The following is a 21,962-nucleotide window of genomic DNA, read 5'->3' as shown; positions in this document are numbered from 1 at the left end:
ATTTATTCGTGTCACACAGAATCAATGATTGTAAAATTAAATTATTTATGAGTTGGTTCGTCCATTCATAAATGAATTTGGTTAGGGCCGCCTGTTCTAGTGTTGCATGTCAAGAATTTGGTTTTCATATTTTTAAATTCAAATCCACTCAATTAAAATCAGTAATTTTCATAAAAAGAAAATCAGTAGTTCGAACTCGGCTCTTGGATAAACCACTTGAATTTATATTTTACAACTGAACCAATTAAAAATGAGCTTATTCCTTTTAAATTTTAAATATCAATTTTTATTCACTCTTTAATCATTTTGAGGAGATAAATATACGGTTTTAATTTATTCACGGCAAAACATAGAAAACCATTAAGATCTGATAATTTCAAATAGCGTGTTCCGCTCAAATTTAAATTCTAAAATGATAAATAATTATATTATATTTATACTCTTATTTTCCAACAAATTAGCAACCTGCAATAGTTCACCTCACTAAACAATTATATGATTCATGGATCGGGATTAGATAAGAATTTTCCATCGCGTAAACACTATATTAAGAATATTAATTTAGACAGGTGTATCAGTGGCTATCTGAATATAATGATATTCGTAAATTATTGTGAGTCCTCCCACATATAATTTGATATCTTTTATTTAAAATTTTAACGATTTGCTATTTTACTTTCAATTCTGTCAATAATGACTTATGTTTGTTCCGTTATAACAAATTGGTATTCACTTTCAAACAATTTACTACATTACTTTCAATTACATTAACAGTTTAGTATCTCATTTTCAAACGATTTGATACCTCATTTTCAATTCCATTGACGATTTGTTAATCATATAAGTGAGGTGCGGAATCGTTTGATTTTCAAACAATAGATACCAAATTGTGAATTATGATATATGGGAGGCCTCACATTAATTTTCTCTATTTTTTATTATCTAATCTGTAAAAATTAACTAGAAACAATTAAAAGAATAAATATAAATATAAATAATAATTAATGACAACTAAATTTATTGTAGAGAACCAACAATGTAATGACAATTAAATTACGTGCATATGAATGCAAACTGTTCTAACAAATTTACTATCTTTGATGTAGAGAAATACATGTGATGATTTTTTTTAAAATTTAGACTTATTTCTTTCTCAAGGTAAGCAATATTGTAATTCAACTATCGAATCTCAGCTGCATAAACTTAAACCAACATTAAAATATGATGGATTTTATTAAAAACAAAGCGATCTTGAAAATAAGTATATGATTTTTCTATTTATATAAATTCATCAAACATGAACTAAAATTCTTGATTTCCTTAATGTAAAAATAACACCTCTATGTACTTATTAGAGTTAGGTTAAAATTGAAGTTTTAAAAGGTTGAGAATCAAATGAAAAATGTCAATAATGCGGAGTATTTTTGAGCAATTATACCTTCATTAAATAACAAGTCTATTTTATGGTTCCCTCATGCATAACCTAAGTGTTAAAGACAATATATAATTGGATCAACAAATTCCAATTCGATTCTCCTCTTTCCATTGTAATGAAGCAAAAATGAAGAGCTATATTTATAAATTTATTATAGCTAGATATCAAAAGGTTAGGGTGTTATCAACATGGTAGCTAGGTTATTTTGTACTTAGGAGAGCAAAAGGATGCATTATTAGTGCTTCCTTTAAAAGAATCTAATAGGAGGGTGACAATAATAAAAATGGTCCATACATAAGGAAGAATATGTGTCTTAGTTTGTGGTGAGTAGTATGCATGTGCAATTTGCAATTTGCATGTGTTGTGATTGTCATAAACATTTTCATCATCTTCATGAAAATGATTGAGAGATAGGGTTTCCTCCTCATAAGTCATAATATGGGTCCAATTCCCCAACCCCAAAACCATAGATAGGGTTTCACCAATGATCATAGCCATCTGTTTTTGTCTCAAGTGTTTATGCAATGTAGGATTCATGTCAAACAGATTCTTCTTCTTTGATTTTGGTTTGCTTTGGTCTTTCTCTTTTTATTATGCTTCATTTATTATCTAAAGTTGTTACTCTTACCCAAAGAGAGATATTTAGAGATGTGCAAGAATACAACTAGATATTTAGAGTTTGAATTTACTTTTTAGTTTAGTTTGATTTTGAAAATTGAAAAAATTTCAGTTCACATTTGATGCAAATTAAACCGAAAAGCCAAACCTAAACCAAAAAAATGAACCAAATTGAATGACTCGGTTCAATTTGTAAAATGTATGTTTTTATATAAAAAAATTAATTCGATTATGAAAAAAAATTAGTTTAATTTAAATCTCCTTCTTTCACAATAACTTTCTAATTTCTTGTCTATACCCGGTTCTCCATGAATATCCATATATAAATCAGTAAATTTCACAATTTATGAATAATAAAATTCTATACGAGGAATCAAAAAAAATAATGATATAACGGTCAGGCAACAATCTGCTAAGGCTTTGGGTTCAATTCTTCACACAAACGTTCCCCTTCCCAATGATAAAGAAAAATCTATGTGAGAGATATACATATATGGTTTTATTGAAGATTATTCCATGTTCTACAAAATAAATATACTTTATGAAATAAAAAACCTTAGCCTTCTATAATTTTTTTTTGGCTTAATTTCTTAAAATACCCCCACCTTGCATTTTTTTTCGTTTATACCCTGACCTTGTAAAAACACCATTTGTACCCAATTTTGAGTATTTATATTTCATCTCTACCCAAAAGCATTAAATTGTACTCTTTTCATTTGAAAAAAAGTTTAAAACAATCCTTCATTTTTAGCTTATATACGAATTAGATATTAATGTTATTAATAGTACAAAAATACCATCTTTTACAAAAAATTAAAAATAATAATAATTTTTTTTAATTTTTTTAAAAAATATTTCGATTTTTTTTAATTTTTTCAACTTTTTTAAAAATATTTCCGACAAAAAAAATTAAAAATAATAATTTTTTTTTAATTTTTTATTATTTTATCAAATTAAAAAAATTAATTAATTATTTGGATGTATTTAATTATTTTTTAAGTTTAAGGATTTATTTGTATATTTTAAAATAGAAAAAAGTATGTTTTAAACTCTTTTTCAAATGAAAAAAGTACAATTTAATACTTTTGGGTAGAGATGAAACATAAAAACCCAAAATTGGGTACAAATGGTGTTTTTACAAGGTCAGGGTATAAACGAAGAAAAAATGCAAGGTGAAGGTTTTTTAAGGAATTAAGCCTCTTTTTTTTTACACATATTGCCAATGATTTATTTTTACCATCAACGGTAGCCATCTTTTTTCATTTTGCTTTAATTTTATAAAATATAATAAATAATCAACTCCTTTTTACTTTTGTTTTTTGATGGATTAAAATTAATCAGAGCACATTTCAAATTCAATTAATCACAAATCATAAATGAAGATGAATTTAAGATATTTTATATTTTAAACAATAAAAATAAATTCATTTATGAACTATAGTTTTTTTTTTTTAATTATCTTTTTTTAAAGTTTTATTTTATCATTAATAAAATTTAATAATTAAAAAAAAAGCTAATTTCATAACCAGTCAGTATGCTGCGTAAACTGTAATGGAGAATGCGTAAAGCTGTTTAGTTTCATAGGTTGTATAGCTTCAACTGCACAAATCTAAATCAACGCTCATCTTGACTTAAAGAAGATAAGACCAATTTGCTGAAAAACACTCAAATTGAAAATAAGAAATAGAGCTACATGTTTTTTTGGGTGATATTGCTAGTCATAGAACTGAAATCCTGCATCTTGTAACACAAAATCAACCCAAAATGTCTGCCTTCTTGATGACCTCCACACTCGTTTTGTTCCTCTGATCAAGAATATAGGAGACTACAAACTCCGATGAGGGTAAAAAAGTAATTCAGCTCCTGGAACCTGGCCATGCAGCAAAGGCGGCTTCAACTTGTCGAATAAACTCGCCATTAAAGCTCCAAAAACTCAACGGCGGGTTTCACCTTCAAAGAGGTTTTGAGAAGTTGAATAAAAAATAAGGAAAACGAATTATGACATGCAGATGCTAAGGAAATTAAAACTTGATATCCGCACTCAGGATGAGACACGCACAAATCCTACTCTGCCATAACTGGAGCATGAAAGTTGTAGAAGGAACAGACGGGGAGGGGGAAAGGAAGATCAAGTGCAGTAGTAATGATTAGTCCTGCAATGGCCATACCTACTAAAAGCTCCTATAAAGTCAAGAATGAAAGGAACCAAAATAAATAAGGGTACCTTCAGCGGGTACAAATCCAATAACTACATATGCGAGCCACATAGCATGTTATGTGCCTCGAACAGCTTGGTTTTTAGTTTTCTCATTTCAATCTTCTTAGATAAAAAGAAAAAAGAAAGGCACCTCTAAAAGCAGCTGTTATTTTCATATACCAACAGATAATTTCATGTCTGTATTAGGTAATCCCCCTTTAGTGATTATCTTGGTTGCTTAGCAATTAATCAAGCCAAGAATCTCTAACTCATCTCCAAAGTTAAAAGAATAATCATGTAGAAATGCTGAATGCCAAACTCTATAAATTCCCAACTTCTATTTAGAAACTGATGGAACTTTTATTATCTGTACTTGCCTATAGTATTAGTAATCCCTCTGCCTTATCATCTTTATCCGAACCATTCTCAATCTACTAGCATACTATTACTGCCGCTTCTCCTTTTTCAATTCAATTACTCAAATTCTAATACCACTTACAGAAGCAAAAGGGAAAGTAAAGATTGCATACCTTCAAGAGCGAGCTACATGACCACAAGCTCTCATCCGTCAATATAAGTAATAAAATGTAACAGCTCGTGAGTTCAGCAACACAAAAACAACCAAAACCGTTTTAACTGGAGAGAATATGCCAACTGAAATTCAAGATAAATGATGAGTCACATACAAGAGTCCCATATGTATATAATTCGTCAATTTTCATTGAAAAGTGAGGGAATACTTTAATTATAGGTAGAAGAGTTACTCACTGTATGAGAGCACTGATCTAGTAATCCTTCAGCATTGTGATAATAATATGATATGACCTGGAAAATGACCCCCTACAAAGTAAAATCAGTAGAGCACAGAACTAAAGATGAAAGATTTATATTTGAGAGGAGAACTACAATGTCAAATCCTCACCTCTAAAATTAGATGCTGCAAGTAAATTCAGGGCATTGCGTAAGCATATATATTTCCTGATTAACAGGAAAATACATTGTCAAAAATAAAATTACTTTGACAAACCAACATAAGGAAATACATTAATTTCCATTCAAATTCATTTAACTCCAGCCGATTTATAAATAAAATGTATATAGATTTTAGAGATGCCCACTGCATCCATCAACGAATTCATCAGAGAAGTACAAACAAAAATGTAGCACTCTTACATATATTATTTAAAACTAAAGATTCTTAGTTTTGCAGAAATACATCAAGACTCTCAGAAGCTCGTATAGTGGAAACCTGGCAGTTTCTCCTAACGTTTTACTTCTAGACTTTTAGTACTGTGACAGAATGAAGAAAGACAAATGTTACCTTCTCCAAGAATTAAAATACCATTTGCACCCAAGGCTACAAGATCTTGTATCTTTTCACCAGCAAAAATTGATTGATTAACTAGCAGATTGAACAAAAAAAGATTAAGAGTCTGAAATTTAAGAAAAAGGAAAGAATAAAAACTATGATTCAAGCCAGCACATCAAAAAAACTCAAATAAAAAACAGTTCACATCACTGGCTAAAGTATTCAGTAAATACAGTTTCCAAGTGTTCATGCAACCAAGATTTCAATATTATTCAGACGGTGATGCACAGTTGCTCCTATCCAAAGCAATTCTTACATTAGATGGTCATATACAAGCATTTATTACTGCTGATGAACAAAGATCAAGGGCTTCAAACAATTAAAAGAAACAAGAGAATAATGGAAACCTGAAATTTGCATTAGCTTTTCCTGATTTTCATCTCCATCATTTTTGTTAACTTCATCATCCATTTCAGATGCCATCATCATATGCACTGTATGAAGTCTATCCGATATCCAGATAGTTTGAATTTCTGCAGAATAATGGCAAGTTGCCTAAGTAAAGTACAATTAAATACATAAAGGGAAAAAAACAACAGCCGCATGTTTTTCCAATGAAATAGAAGCCAATAAGACCTATATATTCACATAAATAGCTTGAACGTTCCCATTCGGCTATCTAAAATTTTCATTTTTTTGTCATCGAACTTGACATAAAGCTTCATTCCCCTATCTTTTCACATGAATTATAAAAAAAAAAAAAAAAAAAACAGTTTTCTTCAACCACCTGTGAGGTTGTATATGCCCCTTGGGCACACAGCCAGTTTTAAACACGCAAGTAAATGCAAAATAAGCATATGAAAGGAAATCAGAATTCCCTACTTGAAGAAACATCAGGAAGAATAGCCAGCTTTTGCACTTTCATGCTGTGAGGCAAATGCATCATTTGAAACCTGACGTTTAATGCACCAACAGGGTTAGGCAGGGACAAGATATGCAAATCTCCACTAGAATCCAAAATAATGAGCTTCTTGGGGAACAGAGCCTGGATGGATACTGCCTTCACAGGGGATTTTAAACCCACAGCATCTTTGCTCTTAAATGCCACAAAAGCACCCCCATCATCAGAATCTTGTCTGCATTTAACATACTTCTCTTTCACTGCAAGTTTCAATAACAATTAGCTTCATGTGTCGATGACAATCAAAATCTTTTTATGCATCTAAAACGTGTGGAACAAAGCTCCTAGCTTTTTTTAAATAGCCAACTCAGACTGATAAAAAACCACAAAATCATCAAACATAACTACTGCACAAAGAACAGGGATTCAACTGCCAGCAATAGCTAGAAGAGCAGCGACACACACTTAAACCAATATATATATCCAATAATCAACAATTTACCGTAAAGCGGCATCCATATGAACTATGCCAAAGGACAGCACCTTGCACCATTTCCTGGCCAAAAATAAATTCCTAAAAGCAATCTGTCAGAATGCACTCCAATGAAGTGATAATCTTGGTATGTAATGTGAGCATACGTAAAACACAAAAGTGAATTATATGACAAATATGCCTACAAGACAGGACACCCTCATCCATAAAGGCATTCATATATGAAGCACTTCCGTATCAGCGAGGACAAATTTCAAACTGGAAAAGACTCGCAAAATAGCGAAAGCCATGGAGGGAAAAAAGGGGAAAGTAAAGAAATGTCACTATATTCTGAAGGTCAAACAAGAACTAAATACTGGCTCCTTTGTGAGCTTTATGGATCCTTGAAATGATTTGATCTCTCAAAATGAAACTGCTTCAGATATATTTTTAATGGCACATTGGCTGGTTAGGCCTTATTCTGCAATAAACTCTCCTACTACAAAGAATAAGAGCTGAAAAATTCAGATTAAGTAACTACAGAAAGTGACAAGTTCATAGTATAACTAAGCCTGATTTGCAGGAAAGTGAGAATTCTGCAATGTATGACAGATTTATCCAATTTCTCTTAGTCCTTCTACTAACTGCGCTTCTGCAAAATCACATAATAAGCATATATGGGAGACGCAAATATATGGAATGCAAATTGCAAGGGATTGGTCCGCATATATTCACTATGAATCCAAAATAACAATTTAAGAGTCAACAGAGATTCTTTCTTAGCATGCCAAACTAAAGGGTCCTCTCCCGGCACGTCAAATCACTCAAATCTAACACATAACCCATCTTCTTTTGCCAAAAAAAAAAATAGTATGCTGCTTCCTAGAAATTTCTTATGTTAGTGCGCTCAATTTATAGAAACTAAAATTTGATAGCTTCTATTCGCCTGACCTGGCCCAGATGACACTAAATATAGACAAGTAAGAGACAGCTATATTACATTTGCTTATTGACTAATTGTATTTCCTTAAGCAGCTAATGCTGAAACAGATCTCTTCGAGAAGGCCTCACATAACAAGAATTACAAGATGCTGCTTTTTGAAGCAAACAACCACAAGCGTAATAAACTTATTGGAAGTAGGAACATATAAGAATTTCATCTCCTAAAGGTTTTGTTAATTCATTGAGCATTCCAATAAGCTTGTGGTTTTAAAATTGCACCATACAAAGGATTTTTGTGATGCATATCAAATGCGCGAGGATTACCTAGATAAAAATCTTCCTCTTTCCTACCTCTTTGTAACAATTTGAAAAACAAATTTGCCAAAATGAGTATATGGGGTGCTACCAAATACAGATGTTCCTTCTCTCATTTTTGACATCTTTTTTCTAGGGAATAATGTGATCATGTAATATTTTCTCCCAATCATTAAATATTTGATTCACAATTTTGCGCAATGTTGCATCACATACTTACAAAAATAAACTACCAAACCAAAATGATGCTTTGCCACAAGGAGACTCTGGGTTTCAGCATTCAAGATTAGCCGCATAAGGACCAATTCATTGACAAGTCTATTAATGCTTTAAAGCCAAGATCACAGTAATGCTGATAAATCTGTTGAATAACTTATACGTAAAATCACCAATTTCTATGAAACTAAGTGTAAGTTAAACAGAAAGATTGAGAAATCTGCTCTGCAGGGTCCAGGGACAAAATGGACAAAAGTTATAGCAGTGATGAACTGTCAATCTTAAAGTTCAAGCCAGGGCACGATAACTCAAACCATATTACTGTCTGCTAATTCAGGGACATTTCAGCTAGACAAGACACCACCTTAAATCAGTAAGAATACCCCTAACACCGTGCAAAATAAATCTAGAACCAAGGAATCCAATTTAAGCTCTACGGAAATCCAATACCCTCTGGACAGGTATATATAAGACCAGACATATCAAACAATCCCGGTGATATACCATCTACATTCATAAAATCTAATGAACTTTTGCAGAAAAGCTCATTCAAGCACTTTAAATCATCTCTACGCAAACGAAGATAAATAATATTAACAAAATACAATTACCAGGAGAATACTAAAAGGAGTTTGTATCGCAGGTTCTTAAGCTACATATTCCATATCATAAAGCTCAACAATTATATCTGTTAAGTCCATTGTCACATATGACTAGCAGAAGCATAGCGTGATAAGCAGTAAGTAATCAACGCAAAAAAAACAAACATAAATGTGAACCCATAAACTCCGTGTGGTTACCTGAAATGTAATGCTTGTCAATCTTCTCATCCAACAAACCATTGCAAGTAGCTGAAACACTACGATGATCACTCCCAATCATCCCATTAGGCAACTTCAAACCTTTACTCTCCGGCTTTACAATTACCAAGTCCGAATTCGAACTCTTAATCTTCTTACTATTTCCTTTCACTAACTGCCTCAAATTAAAAACCCTAACTCCATTATGCTCACCCAAAATCAAGAACCCAAAAGAAGCACTAATAGACCAAACAGGAACACAACACTCAATAACAGCACACCTCATCAATTTCACAACATCACCATTACCAATGAGCTTCAAAGAAAAAACCCAAACTTTCCTACTGGAAACAGAATACATAACAAAAAAATTAACAGACCCAACAATCTTCAACGAAACCCCATGATTCACATCCATCAAAACACCCAGCTTTGCATCAAAGTCGAGTCCTTTTTGGTTGCAAACAGCATTAACTTTGCTAAAGACACGATCTTTTTGCAATAGAAAGAGCCTGAAAAGAATCTGAGACCCACCCTTGTAAGGGCCAGCGGTAAGAAAAAGAACAGAAGGATTATTTAAGTTGGTGCTGTCTTGCTGAAGGAGAATGAAAGATGAGGAAGATGAAGGAGAGGGGACGAGGGTTGGTTGGGGTTTGTTTGGGAGAGAGGAAAGTGAAGGAAAAGAAAGGGAGGGGAAGACAGAAACTGATGAATCAGAATGCATTAAAGCTAGAGAATGGGAATTGGGTTCGAAGAGAAAAGAATTTGTTGGTGTGGAAGAAGAAGGGAGGGAGATTTTTGAAGATTGGACAAGAACCATTAGAGGAACACTACCTGAAAATTCGATTGTTTGGTGTTGTTTTAGGACATTGATTCAACGATGGTTTTTGTTGTTTCGGGGTTTATGTGATTCTGGCAGTTGTTTGACTGTCCTATTGTATTGGGGGATCCAAATAGTGATTGAATTGGATTAATAAGACCATTAAACTAGTTCTTAGAGAGGATCTAGATCAAAACTTAACAGAGATTAAACTATTCATGTTAATACTTAAGGAAAAAGCTATCGGGATAGAATCTATCCGGATAGAAAGGCCTATTTTGGTCTTTTGGTTTAGTATTTGAAGGTTAATTAAGTAAAACTGAAAATAAAAAGACAATTGTAACCTTAGTAAATAAATAACTATTTACGTGTAAAAAATAGATAGGAAAAATTCAAATCTTTCTACATCTGTTATATTTTATTTTTCAATAAAAGATATTTTTTGTTAGCCAATTTCGAATAGCAGTTATAGGATAATTTTTTTGTTTCTTTTTCATATCATCAAAGTGCAATCTTTTAAAATTAGTTAGAGATAAGCAATGTTTGTTAGCCCAATTCAAACATTTGACAACTATGGCATAACCTATAGTTTAAAAAAAATTATTATTCGGGGGCTACTATATTTTTTAAATGTCTTTCACATATTAATTTATAAATAAAATATTTGAATGTGTTAAAATAAATTAAGATAAATATTCAAAAATTATAGTTATTAATTTTTTTATTAGTTTTTTTAGCAAGAATCTCGGCATTATCCTTTTATGGAAGAGTCCAAATATGAAAGTTGTGACCGGAGCGGTTTCCGACGGGACCCGCTCGTCCAGGCTTATGGTCGACCCGTGATCTGAATTGGTTTTGAAATATGTGGAGTCGCCACCTGGTCGTGCTAGTACCATTTGTAATTGAATATACATGTAAGATTATGAATACTTTTAAAACTCGTCGATTTGAATGGTCTGTACTCATCACTTATTTGCGGGTGGTTCATGTCCGATTCAATTTTCGAGCAGAATACGGAATTAGTTCTTCGTCTCATTGATACAGTTCTTCAGGTTCAAACCGGGGTCAATATCAAATTTGGGTGAATCTGGAATAGCTTATAGAAGTAGCTGGATTCGTCAGTACTGGGCCAGATTTGCTGGACAGATTACATAATTGGGTTCGAGATCCCTTCTAAAAGTATTATTGATTTTATTTCATATAATGTATATGATGCCTTTTTTTGTTAAATATATTGTCTAGTTCAATTTATTTTGTATTATTATCAAATATACTATAATACTCTGTAATTTTAAATGTTTATTTTACATGTATGCTAAATTTTAACCGGAAAAGTGAAATTAGAAATTAAATCGCACTAGATTTTTTTTTTTATTAAAATTCCGATAATGATTTAAAAAGGACATGAGTTGGATTATACTAGGAGATTTGGAAATTCTCCAAAAAAAAGTAAAGTATTGGAAAAATTAAATTAAAAATATAAATTTGATAAAATAATTTTAAAGAATATTGTAAACAATTATGGAAAATACCTTAAAATTTGGATATAGTATTTAAAAAGCTTCTTAATAACAATTTTAAAATTTAACTTCCAAGAGAACATACATACACTGCGTTGTCCCCGCTCCAAACACTAAAATAACATAAAAGGCCAGTTCAGCTTATGGAATAGAGGGACACGTCATCACAGGAAGCACAAATTAAACCTTTTACATACAATTGAGACGTTTTTAAAATTTGTAATTAAATTGAAAAACAGACATAGTTTACGAATTTATTTAACATCGCCCATTTAAAAAATGGCTAGGTCAAAATACTAGACTACAAAATAATATATAGCATTTAGTATTACGCATATATTGTTTTGTATATAAAATTTAAAGAAATTAAAGATTAAATAGTCGTTTTAATCTTCAAATTTTACTAAAATTAAAATGTAGCTTATAGTTTAAAACACTACAAATAATAAGATGGCGTATGAAAATCAAACGTTGTTGTCAGAAGTTTTCGACTCAAGTGATTAAACCAGTGGTTGAATTAATTGACTAAACTCATTTTAAAGTAAAAATAAGGACTAAGTTGAAGGCTCAACCGCCTTCATCCATTTGTTCAACTACAAGTCAATTTGAGTTATCCAGTCAATCTGATTAAACCTGGTTAGATCGGATTTGTTGTTCTCTATATTAGTTAGGTCAGATAGTTGGTTGATTCTTATTTTTTCGGTTGATCAGACTAGTCCGAAACGGGACATGCAACTTTATCGAAGTTTTTCTACATCTTAACTGATAGTTGAAAGAAAATGGTAATTTGATGAGATTTGTTAAATATAATATTAATATGGAATTTTTGTCTAAAAAATAACATTATTAAAATAGCTACAAGCTATTGATAAATTTCAAATATGACTTTTCTAAAAATAGTTATTAGAAATTCAAAAAGTTACCAACAATTTTTAGAAAAAAAATTTCACTAAACCATTAAATCGAGTTTGTTAGAAAGTAAACGGTTGGGATTTCATTGAAAAGTTGAATCAAAACACCCATTTTATTCTACACGTATATGATATTTTTTCTGTTAAACTTTATGGACCGACTTGAAAATATAAATTTGATAAAATAACATATCGAGACTAAAGTATATTATTAATAAGGAATCTTTTAATAAATTATGGAAAATACCTTAAAATGTAGATATAGTAATTAAAAAGTTTTTTTATTTAAATTTGTTTGTAGGTAATTAATTTAGTAAATTAAAGTTAGGAATCTTTTTGATCTTTTAGGCAATTAAAAAATTTGATCGTAATTTTTTAATCGTAATTGATAAAAAAACATAAATATTTGAATTTAGAAAATAGCTATCACAAAAATATATATAATATTTTGTATTAAACATATATTATTTTGCGTATAAAATTTGAAGTAATTAAGAAAGTCCTTTTAATCTTCAAATTTCGCTAAAACTAAAATGTATCACTTAAAAATATAAAATCTTTATATTTGAGGTCAGTTATATCTAAATCTTTTGAAATCGACTAAATTACCTCATTTTGAGTGTTTATGTGTCGGTTATATCCAATTTTTAAAAGTTTGGATCAGTAACTCATAATTGGCTATTTTTAGAAGGCTTGATGCCTTAAAAAAATTCCGACCTTTCATCCCCTTTTCAATCCTACCCCGACGTTAAAAATTTGTCAATTTCACCCCATTTTTCATTTTTTTCATTTCAATTGTACCCTAAAGCATAAAATTGATCTTTATATATTTGACAAAAGTTCAAAAAAAAAATTTCAAAAATGATCAATTTAATATAAAAGGTTAATCTAATGCAAAAAAGATCAATTTAGAAATTTTTTGCCAAATAAAAAAGGTCAATTTTATGCTTTAGGGCACAATTGAAATGAAAAAAATAAAAAATAGGGTAAAATTGACTGATTCGCAACGTCAGGGTAGAATTGAAAAGGGGAGGAAAGGTCAGAGTTTTTTTAAGACATTAGGCCTTTTTAAAAAAAGTGGCTGTAACCGACTAATTTACACGATTTTAAAAGGTTTGAATATAACTAACCTCAATCGCAAAAGTTTAAAAACCAAATCAAACAATACGGTGAACCAGTTCAAAAGTTTAAGTTTAGATTTTAATTTTTAATTTTTATGGTTAATGTAGGTTTTGAAGTTTTTATAACTGCGGTTGACAATTGATTTTCAATCTAGTAGTTTAGGTTTAGTTTTTTAAGTATAAAAACAGTACTATTATGGACCAGTTTATATATTATTTTTATAGACGGGTTAACCGATCCATGCCCACCCCTAATTTTAACAACTATTATTATTTTTTTATTGATATTTTTTAAGTTTTATCAATATAATTTTCACTTCATAACAAAGTATTTATTTTCCTTTTAGAAAGTAAAAGCTATCTACATAAGTAAAATAGCACTTGTAATAAAATATAAGAACCAAAGTTGTATTTTATTTCAAATATTGCTGCTAATCCGATGGGTATTGTATTTTGAAGCTTTGTTAATGAAATTAATTCCAAAAACACAGTAAATAGGTGCAATGCTTTGGACTTTTTGGAAGTATATTCAGATTGTTTCTTCATTCCCAAACCTCTAATTTCCTAACCAACACAGAGTAAAATAACTGCAGTGCTAAATTAGAAGCACCCAGAAAAGTGAAATCAATCAAATGGCTATAAGATAGTTGAAGGCAGTCCAAGGCCAAAAAAAAGTAATTATAATTTAATAAATCAGCAGAATAATCTAGTAATCACAAAATCTTAGAATATGAACTATATCAGTGTGGCAACAAAGTGCCATGAAAGGCAACACATAACAAGTTATTAAAAGAATGGACAAATATACGACCCTAATGTAATTAATAATAAAAAAATAATTTTGTTTTATCATCTTTATATTTACCATTAATTTATCACTAAAATATAAAAAGTATAGATTTTTTTTGAATTCAAATAAGTTAGAGATAAACATTAATTATTAAAAATAAATGTAAAAGTAAATAGTAATTAAAAATTGACAATGGTAATAAAAAATGACAGTAAGGTTAGAAAAGTAATTGTTTTTTAATTAAATAATTAAATTTTAAAAAAATGGGTTTCTATCCGGATAGATTCTATCCGGATAGCATCACCCAATACTTAATACTATGATTAAAAAGTTTAATCACCAAAAAAAACCCTTACCTTTTAGCCCTTTGCAATTGCACTCTGACGTTGCAATTTTGTCAGTTACACTCTAATTCGCACCTTTGGGTTTCAATTCCACCCTCAAAATCAAATTAGACTTTTTTCATTCGGGAAAAATTCATAAAAACCCTTATAAAATACTCGTTTGAACTCTTTTCCACATAAAAAGTTAAAAATGGATGACTTATTTTAACTTTTTTCAATTGAAAAAGAGATCAATTTAGTACTTGAGAGTGGAATTGAAAACCAAAAGTGCGAATTAGGGTGCAAATAATAAAATTGCAACGTCAGGGTGTATTTGAAAAAGGGCTAAAAGGTGGGGTTTTTTTTATAATTAAGCCGATTAAAAATGTTATCTGATACTCTATTAATGTTGTCCTCGTGGGCTTAAAAATAACAATAGAGCCCAACAATCTGGGGATTCAATCCCCAGTTTGAGGGTAAAAACCTGTACAAACAACAATTTGCAATCCAACTGGTATTATGAGGTTCGGTTCGATTCTGTCCAAAATTGACCAGAACCGATCAAATCGAACTATATCAAGTGTTCAACCGGGTGACGAGTGAAAAAAATCTCGGAAACCGACCAAAGTTCATTTGCTGTCTTTTTTTTTGACAATTAGGGAGGGGGAACGTTTGTGGGAGGAAATGAATCTACAACCTTAACATTTTGTGTTCGCGCTTATAATATTTAAATTACAGTTCGTTGGTTCTTTTGCTATCTTGAATAAAAAAGCCTAATTCCAATACCATAGGGGGTTTATCAGTGCCGGAAACGACCCAAAAAACCTGTTACGTTAAGTTTTTTGATTATGTGATTTTAATATGGTTCAACCGTACTAAGAATTAATTATTTAAACTAATAAAATCAAACCAAACCACATGTTGAGCAGCGGGATTAAAAATGTGCACTTCATAATTTAACGATTATGATAGTAATCATATGAAATTAATTAGCACAAAGAATGTGAAATCGTCGCCCAGTGTGACAGATATATCTTTTTAAAATTCGGATAGTGACTAGTAATTGCACTAACTTTTAAAATTTTGTAATTTCAAACACCGGGTAATTTTCTGTTAAAAAATATTGATGTGAACACTGAAACAATATTTGTTTTGGTGCCCACGCCAACATTTTTTGGCAAAATATTGCTCGAGGTTTTCAATTGCAAAAAAAATAATCAAAACATATAATTTCGGTTGGAATTGCAAAACACGTTAAAATTTGTGACTATTAAAACAATTAAGCCTATTTTTCAATATATATTTTAAATGGTAATTTAAATTGAATTAAAAATAACTTTTTTTTAAATAGGACTTCAGCTACTTATGTCCTTAGTAAACTAATAAGTCACATCACCGTATCACAAAAATTTATAATGTTAGAAAAAATTAATGGATGGCTGAAATATTAAATAAAAGATTGGAAACACTTGAAAATTTTATTAAATCTTAGAGACAATCGGAGAAAGAAATAAATTTCGAAGATCGTTCATGAAAATTATCCTAAATAGTAAGCGACATGTCATGCCTCAACGTGATAAAACTTAAAAGAAAGTGAATTTAAAAGTCATTATAAGAAGTGTTATTTTCACATAAAATTTCAACCTTTTTATATGAATAATGATTTAAACACAAATTTAAACTTTAGGCCAAATGAATAAAAAACGTCAAATCTTTCATGATAAATCACCAAACAGGATCCAAGCTTTTCCGACCTGCACACCACAAGCAAACAGAGGTCAGAAGGAACTCCGGTGGGGGTCACCGGACGTTCACTCCGACGCTCGAGTAAGGTATTGAAGTAGAGGAAGAAGAAGAAGAGAAAAGAGTGAGTTTTCAGTTGAGAAAAAGAGAATTACCTAGGGTTTGTCCTTAAACCCTCTATTTATAGTTAGGGTTTAAGGACAAACCTGCCTTGCTGGCAGGCTGTGAGCCCAGTGGTCCCAGAATTCGGTTATGCTCACGTGGGAGAATATCCCTGCAGGTGGCGCGGTTCGTTAGGTGTGTCAGAGGGAACATTCCTCACGTACCTGTCAGAAGATCTTCTGTGGTCCCAGGATCTGGTACACGAGTGAGCGCTTCTGGGCAGGACCTCGGAGCCCGGTCAAGCCTTGAAGCCCGGGTAACTTGGGAGTCAAGTTATCATGGTTCTTGTATCTGAGAATGGCTCGGAGCTCGGACCAGATGGTTCGGTCTTTCGGGTTTATGAACTCGGAGCTCGGCCTAGGTTTGAGTCGAATATGACTCAGAGCCCGGATAGAATTCCTGGTCCGACCTTAGCAAGCGTGATTGTCTCGGATGATGTTTGAATTCCCATCGATCCGGTGACCCCCCAAGTCATGTGCTCTATGATTTCAAGAAGGTCGGACATTGTTACCAGGTCGGTGAAATGCTTGACTTAGTGATGCTCATTCCTGGCGAGGTTGCTTCGCCCCTACTAGATGTGCTACGTTATCACTAGTCCCCCCTCAGTATGTCGGATATTTATGTCCGAGCTGGTGGTGTGTACCGAGGTCGCAGGTCACGTGATTATCTTATGGTCAACAACTTCTGACACCGAGCCGTATGCCAGAGGAAGTAGCTGGAGGGATACAGTGATGTGAAAGGACCTGTCCTTTCGAGTTGTTGTGCCTGACAGCTGTTTGGGTGGGTGTCTCTGATGACGGTTGTGATTCTACTTAAGTAGGAGCCACGTGCCAAGCAGTTACTGCTGGTGCGGTTTTCTAGGAGTTACCCTTAGTGGGAAGAAAGAGAAAATTTAAGAGGTGCCTTTTCGTTTTCCCTCTCTTTTCTTCCGTTATAAATTTCATATTTCAAAACTTATCAACTTTTCGTTTCCTTTCTCAGTTTCTCTATTTCTCTCTGCTCTTGAAAAAGAAAAAACCTGTGTTCTTCGTCTTTCTCAAAAGCTTTCTTCGCTATCTGCTATTTTGGGGGATTATCTGTCCACTGTTCCTGAGGTTTCCAGATTTTGCTGTTTGATCGTGATTTGTGCTTCCGGTTGCCGTGTTTGCTTTCTTCCCAGGATTTGCTGCGTTTTCTACAAGTGAGTATTTCTTAATCTTCGTTTTAGTTCTTTGTTTTTCCAGTTTTCGAATACGTGAATTTCATTTGCTATATGTTTATTTCCTGAACTGTTGTTTTGTTTACGAAGGTTTTGCCTTGTTTTATTTAGATGTTCTGTTCTCAGTTTTTAGATTATATTGTGTTCTCTGGATTCTGTGTTTTCTGATTTGAGTCAATGTTTGCCTGCCTCTGTTTCATGATTTCACTGTGCTTGAGTTTGAAATGTCTGAGTAGGTTTCTAGAATTTCGATTTTGTGTGTGACGTTGTTGCTCTGGTAAAAATCTGGGAGATGAATTTCCAGAAAACTGGGGATTCAGCATGGTGTTCTTAGTGTTCTGATGATTTCACCCCTTAGGAGTCTCTTGTTGATTCATACTGTCGGTGTTTCGTTATTTTTTGTTGTTTTTTGGAAACTTGTCTCATCCGAGCTTGTTTCTTTGTCCTTAGGCATGTCGGGTGAATCATCAGAACGTGAGGAGGGGAGGGGTTACGACGATGATGATCAAGGGACGGCTGAGGCCTCTGTTGAGTTTCATGTCGTTCGTTCTAGCCGAGCTAACTTCTCGGAGGCGGAGGAGGTGGGGACCTCGCAACCGCGAGTTTCGAAGAAAGCAAAGGGAAAGGATAAAACCGCGGATGTCGGTGGTCGACCGGATGATCGGGATATTAAAGTGTCTCGGTGTACCGTTGGTTTTTTGGACGCAGTGCGCGTAGCTTTCAGTATCCCGGAGGAGTACGAGCTCTCCGTTATTCCCGAGGGTCAGAGATTGAACAACACTCCTCCGGCGAATACGATCATGTTGACTCTGGAGCACTTGCAGTCAGGGATAAGGTTTCCTCTGTCCGAGGAGTACCAGCGGTTGAGCGCCTATTTCAAAGTTCCTTTGTCTCAGATCCACCCCAACGGAGTTCGGCATTACTCGTGCTTTCTGAAGCTCTGTCGGCGGACTGGGGTCGTGGATTCCATGAGGTTATTCTGCTGTTTGTATCTGTTGTCTTTGAAGGACCAGAACCATTTTGCGTATATTAGGTTCCGGGGTGAGAGGAAAGATGTGCCTGGGGGTTTGTTTACTGGGATAACCGACTCTCTAAGGGATTTCAAAGAGGACTATTTCCGAGTTACTCATCCGACCGCCTTTCGGGGGATGATCAGCACCTGGAGCTCGGATTGTCATAAACCGGATAAATGGTTTCATACCCCCAGCCCTTTCGAGTCGGCTGACATAGCTAAGCTTCGGGATGCCATGCCCGATGGGAAAAAGGCTCACGCCGATGTTCTTTGCCCAAAAGTCATTTTTGACTTTTGGAAGTCTTCAATGCCTGCTGGTAGATCCTTGTACATTTATGTGTTTTTGTTTCGTGATTGTTTTGTTGTTGTTGTCCCCTCTTTTTTTTATTTGTCACGACTTGCTCGACTTGCTCTTATCTTCTGTTTTATCCGTACTGACCTTGGTCCTATGTTTCTTTCAGTGAACAGTATTGATGTATCCCGGCTTGCTGGCAAAAAACGCAAAAGACCAGCAAACCGAGCTCCTGCTCCGGCGCCGGCTCCTATGGCCCGAGCTGCCGCAACTGCAGCCACTCCAGAGGCTTCCGGGGTGCCGAGGCCCGAGGTCCCTGAGAATGCTGCCCCCGCGGTGGGTGTGAGCCCCGTGCCTCTTCGGGTTCAGCTGCCGGGCGGGATAGAGGTCCCTGTTTCCGCCGAGCCCGTGGGGACTATCCCTTTCATAAACTTGGACTCAACCGGGACTGTAGATGGTCCAGTTCAAAAAGAAGCTGCTCCCCGAGGAGATGTTCCTAAGGATGCTGGCCCGAGCTCTAAGGGTCCCCGAGCACCTTTGGCGGATCTGCCGCCTGTTTCTTCGGACTCAAGCACGGCGGCTTCGGGTCCCCAGACAATAACTCGGGCAAGCTTTGCCGAGTGGGTAAGTCGCCATAATGATGGTGCCCGGGCAACCTTGAACGAGCTTCCGATTGCCGGAGACGTTGCTCGGGTAACCACTTTACCCATCGACTTAGCCCATTATAAAACTCACCGGCCTGAGAATTTGCTGGCAGTTGTCTCCTCGCTCTGTCTCCAGGTATTTTTATTTTCCACTTAGTAAATTTTGTGTTTATGTTTTTTCTACCCTGTACTTATAGTGTTTGATTTCTGGTTTCAGGCGGCTCAAGTATCTTACTTGGCGGACCAGAATGCCAATAAGAACGAGGTTGATCTATTGCTGGCCAAGAACCTTCTTCTGTCCGAGCAAGCGAAGGTTCGAAGTGCTGAGAAACGTGCTGCTGATGCCGAGAAGAAGGCCTCCGATGGGGCCGCCTTGGTAGCTAAGCTGGAATTGCAACTGAAGAATTCCGAGGATCGAAGGTCGGAGGACTTGGAGATGCTCGGAAAGCTGAGAAATGACGTCAGTCGTCTGGAGACTGAGAAAGCTGCTGAGAAAGAGGATTTCTCGAAGCAACTCGCCGACGTCACTCGTCGAAATGAGCTGGCTTCCCAGGGGCTCCGGAGTTCGGTGGAGGATCTGAAGAAAAAGCTGGCCGAGGCCGTGGCGCGAGCTGATAAAGCCGAAGTCCAAGTCGCAGAGGGCGCCACCCGGGAGGAGAATTTGTACGAGGACTTTCGGAAGATGCTGTATGTGGGCGAGGTCCAAGTTGGTGAGTTCATAAGAGGTCGGTTTGGAGCTGATGTCGACGTCTCAGATTTTAAGCTGGACGTGGTTGACTTGCACCGCCGTGCCAAAGAGCTGCCCGAAGATTACGATATACCGGCAGATATTGAAGATTATCTGGCCGATGATCAGGGCGAGGGCCCAAACTGAGGCAATTTGTTTTTGTAATTGTTGAACAATTTAGTTTTTTGTTTTATAGTTTTGAACAATTTTCCTTGTCTTTGTAAATTTTTTGGGATGTTTGAGCTTTGAGCTCTTTTGCTAGTTTGAATATTTCCTTTCGTATACTTGTTTTTTCTGAATGAATTTTTCCATTGTTTTTGTAATGTTGAGCTCCGAGCTCCTTTGTTATGCTTTGAATATTTTTGCAAAGTTGGGTCACTTTGGCCTTAGTATATATATCTTGTTTTTTACCTGCCGGTTTGCCTGTTATCTTTCTGAATGAAGTTTTTCATGGCTAACTTAGCTTAGTTTCCGAGCTCCTTCTAGTAGTATAAATTTTCTAGTTTCTATGTTGTTTTTATACGTGGGCTCTTGACTTAGACTTGGTTTAAAAAATGCTAGGGTAGGTTCTTAGTTGTTCATAGGTCGAGCTTGATCAAGTTGCTCGGCGTGGATAACTTGTTATCTCCGGATGTCCCGGGATTGTCATAGCTCGCAGGCGACATACAGCCCGTTGGCGGCACCAAGCCCGTAGATGGCACATAGCCCGTGTATGGCACATAGCCCGTGGATGGCACATAGCCCGCTGGTGGCACATAGCCCGTAGATGGCACATAGCCCGTGGATGGCACATAGCCCGCTGGTGGCACATAGCCCGTAGATGGCACATAGCCCGCTGGTGGCACATAGCCCGTAGATGGCACATAGCCCGTGGATGGCACATAGCCCGCTGGTGGCACATAGCCCGTAGATGGCACATAGCCCGTGGATGGCACATAGCCCGTGGATGGCACATAGCCCGTGGATTTTTTACCGAGTAAAGTGCTCGGGTTTTGAGAAAGACATGAATTCTTTTTAATCTTTTTTATTCATTGAGGGGAAAAACTTATGTTTGAGTTTTACAAAAGCCTAACTCAAACATAAGTGAAAAAACCCCTAGGTACCTCGAAAATGAAAACAAGTGACTACTGATAGTATTTCCGAAGAACCTGGGAGTTCCAAGTTCTCGGGAGCACCCTGCCCGACATGTGTGCTATTTTATAAGCTCCTGCTCGTCCGACCTCCGTGACTTGATAGGGGCCTTCCCAGTTAGGTTCGAGCTTTCCCACTCCAGCATTTCCCTTAGCAATGTCTGCCCGTCGTAGGACCAGATCGCCGACTTGGAAACTCAAGGGTTTAACTCTCTTGTTATGATACTTAGCCATTCTTTGTTTGTATGCTTCGATTCTTAGCGCTGCCTGTTCTCTTCGCTCTTCCAGCAGGTCTAAGCATAATTTTTGTTCTTCCTCGTTCTTTGCCTCATCGAAGAACTGGACCCTTAGAGTTGGCATCCCG

The 21,962-nt window shown here is 34.8% G+C and overlaps 2 protein-coding genes across 6 annotated transcripts; one reads left to right on the top strand and one right to left on the bottom strand.

The window, feature by feature from the left end:
• Positions 1 to 3,554: 3,554 nt before the first annotated feature.
• LOC126677569 (uncharacterized) lies at positions 3,555 to 10,169 on the bottom strand. 4 transcript variants are annotated; one of them, XM_056105435.1, is made up of 8 exons: positions 9,206 to 10,169; positions 6,442 to 6,720; positions 5,967 to 6,092; positions 5,572 to 5,652; positions 5,173 to 5,228; positions 5,019 to 5,090; positions 4,781 to 4,904; positions 3,555 to 4,003 (listed from the first exon to the last, which is right to left on the bottom strand). In XM_056105435.1, the coding sequence occupies exons 1-5, from the start codon at positions 10,023 to 10,025 to the stop codon at positions 5,200 to 5,202; spliced, it is 1,335 nt and encodes a 444-aa protein (XP_055961410.1). In that variant the 5' UTR covers positions 10,026 to 10,169; the 3' UTR covers positions 3,555 to 4,003; positions 4,781 to 4,904; positions 5,019 to 5,090; positions 5,173 to 5,199. The 4 variants fall into 4 exon arrangements, with proteins under 4 accessions (XP_055961410.1, XP_050228210.1, XP_050228211.1 ...); XM_050372252.2 differs by lacking the exon at positions 3,555 to 4,003 and having other exon boundaries at positions 4,017 to 4,904; positions 5,019 to 5,075; XM_050372253.2 differs by lacking the exons at positions 3,555 to 4,003; positions 5,572 to 5,652 and having other exon boundaries at positions 4,016 to 4,904.
• Positions 10,170 to 16,426: 6,257 nt separating this feature from the next.
• On the top strand, positions 16,427 to 20,750 carry LOC126677747 (uncharacterized). 2 transcript variants are annotated; one of them, XM_050372513.1, is made up of 3 exons: positions 16,427 to 16,557; positions 16,714 to 19,877; positions 19,959 to 20,750. In XM_050372513.1, the coding sequence occupies exons 2-3, from the start codon at positions 18,135 to 18,137 to the stop codon at positions 20,613 to 20,615; spliced, it is 2,400 nt and encodes a 799-aa protein (XP_050228470.1). In that variant the 5' UTR covers positions 16,427 to 16,557; positions 16,714 to 18,134; the 3' UTR covers positions 20,616 to 20,750. The 2 variants fall into 2 exon arrangements, with proteins under 2 accessions (XP_050228470.1, XP_050228473.1); XM_050372516.1 differs by having other exon boundaries at positions 16,427 to 17,775; positions 18,244 to 19,877.
• Positions 20,751 to 21,962: the final 1,212 nt, after the last annotated feature.

Source organism: Mercurialis annua, linkage group LG4, assembly GCF_937616625.2.
Source record: "Mercurialis annua linkage group LG4, ddMerAnnu1.2, whole genome shotgun sequence".
Classification (NCBI taxonomy): Eukaryota; Viridiplantae; Streptophyta; class Magnoliopsida; order Malpighiales; family Euphorbiaceae; genus Mercurialis; species Mercurialis annua.
This window is presented reverse-complemented; position numbering and strand designations above follow the sequence as displayed.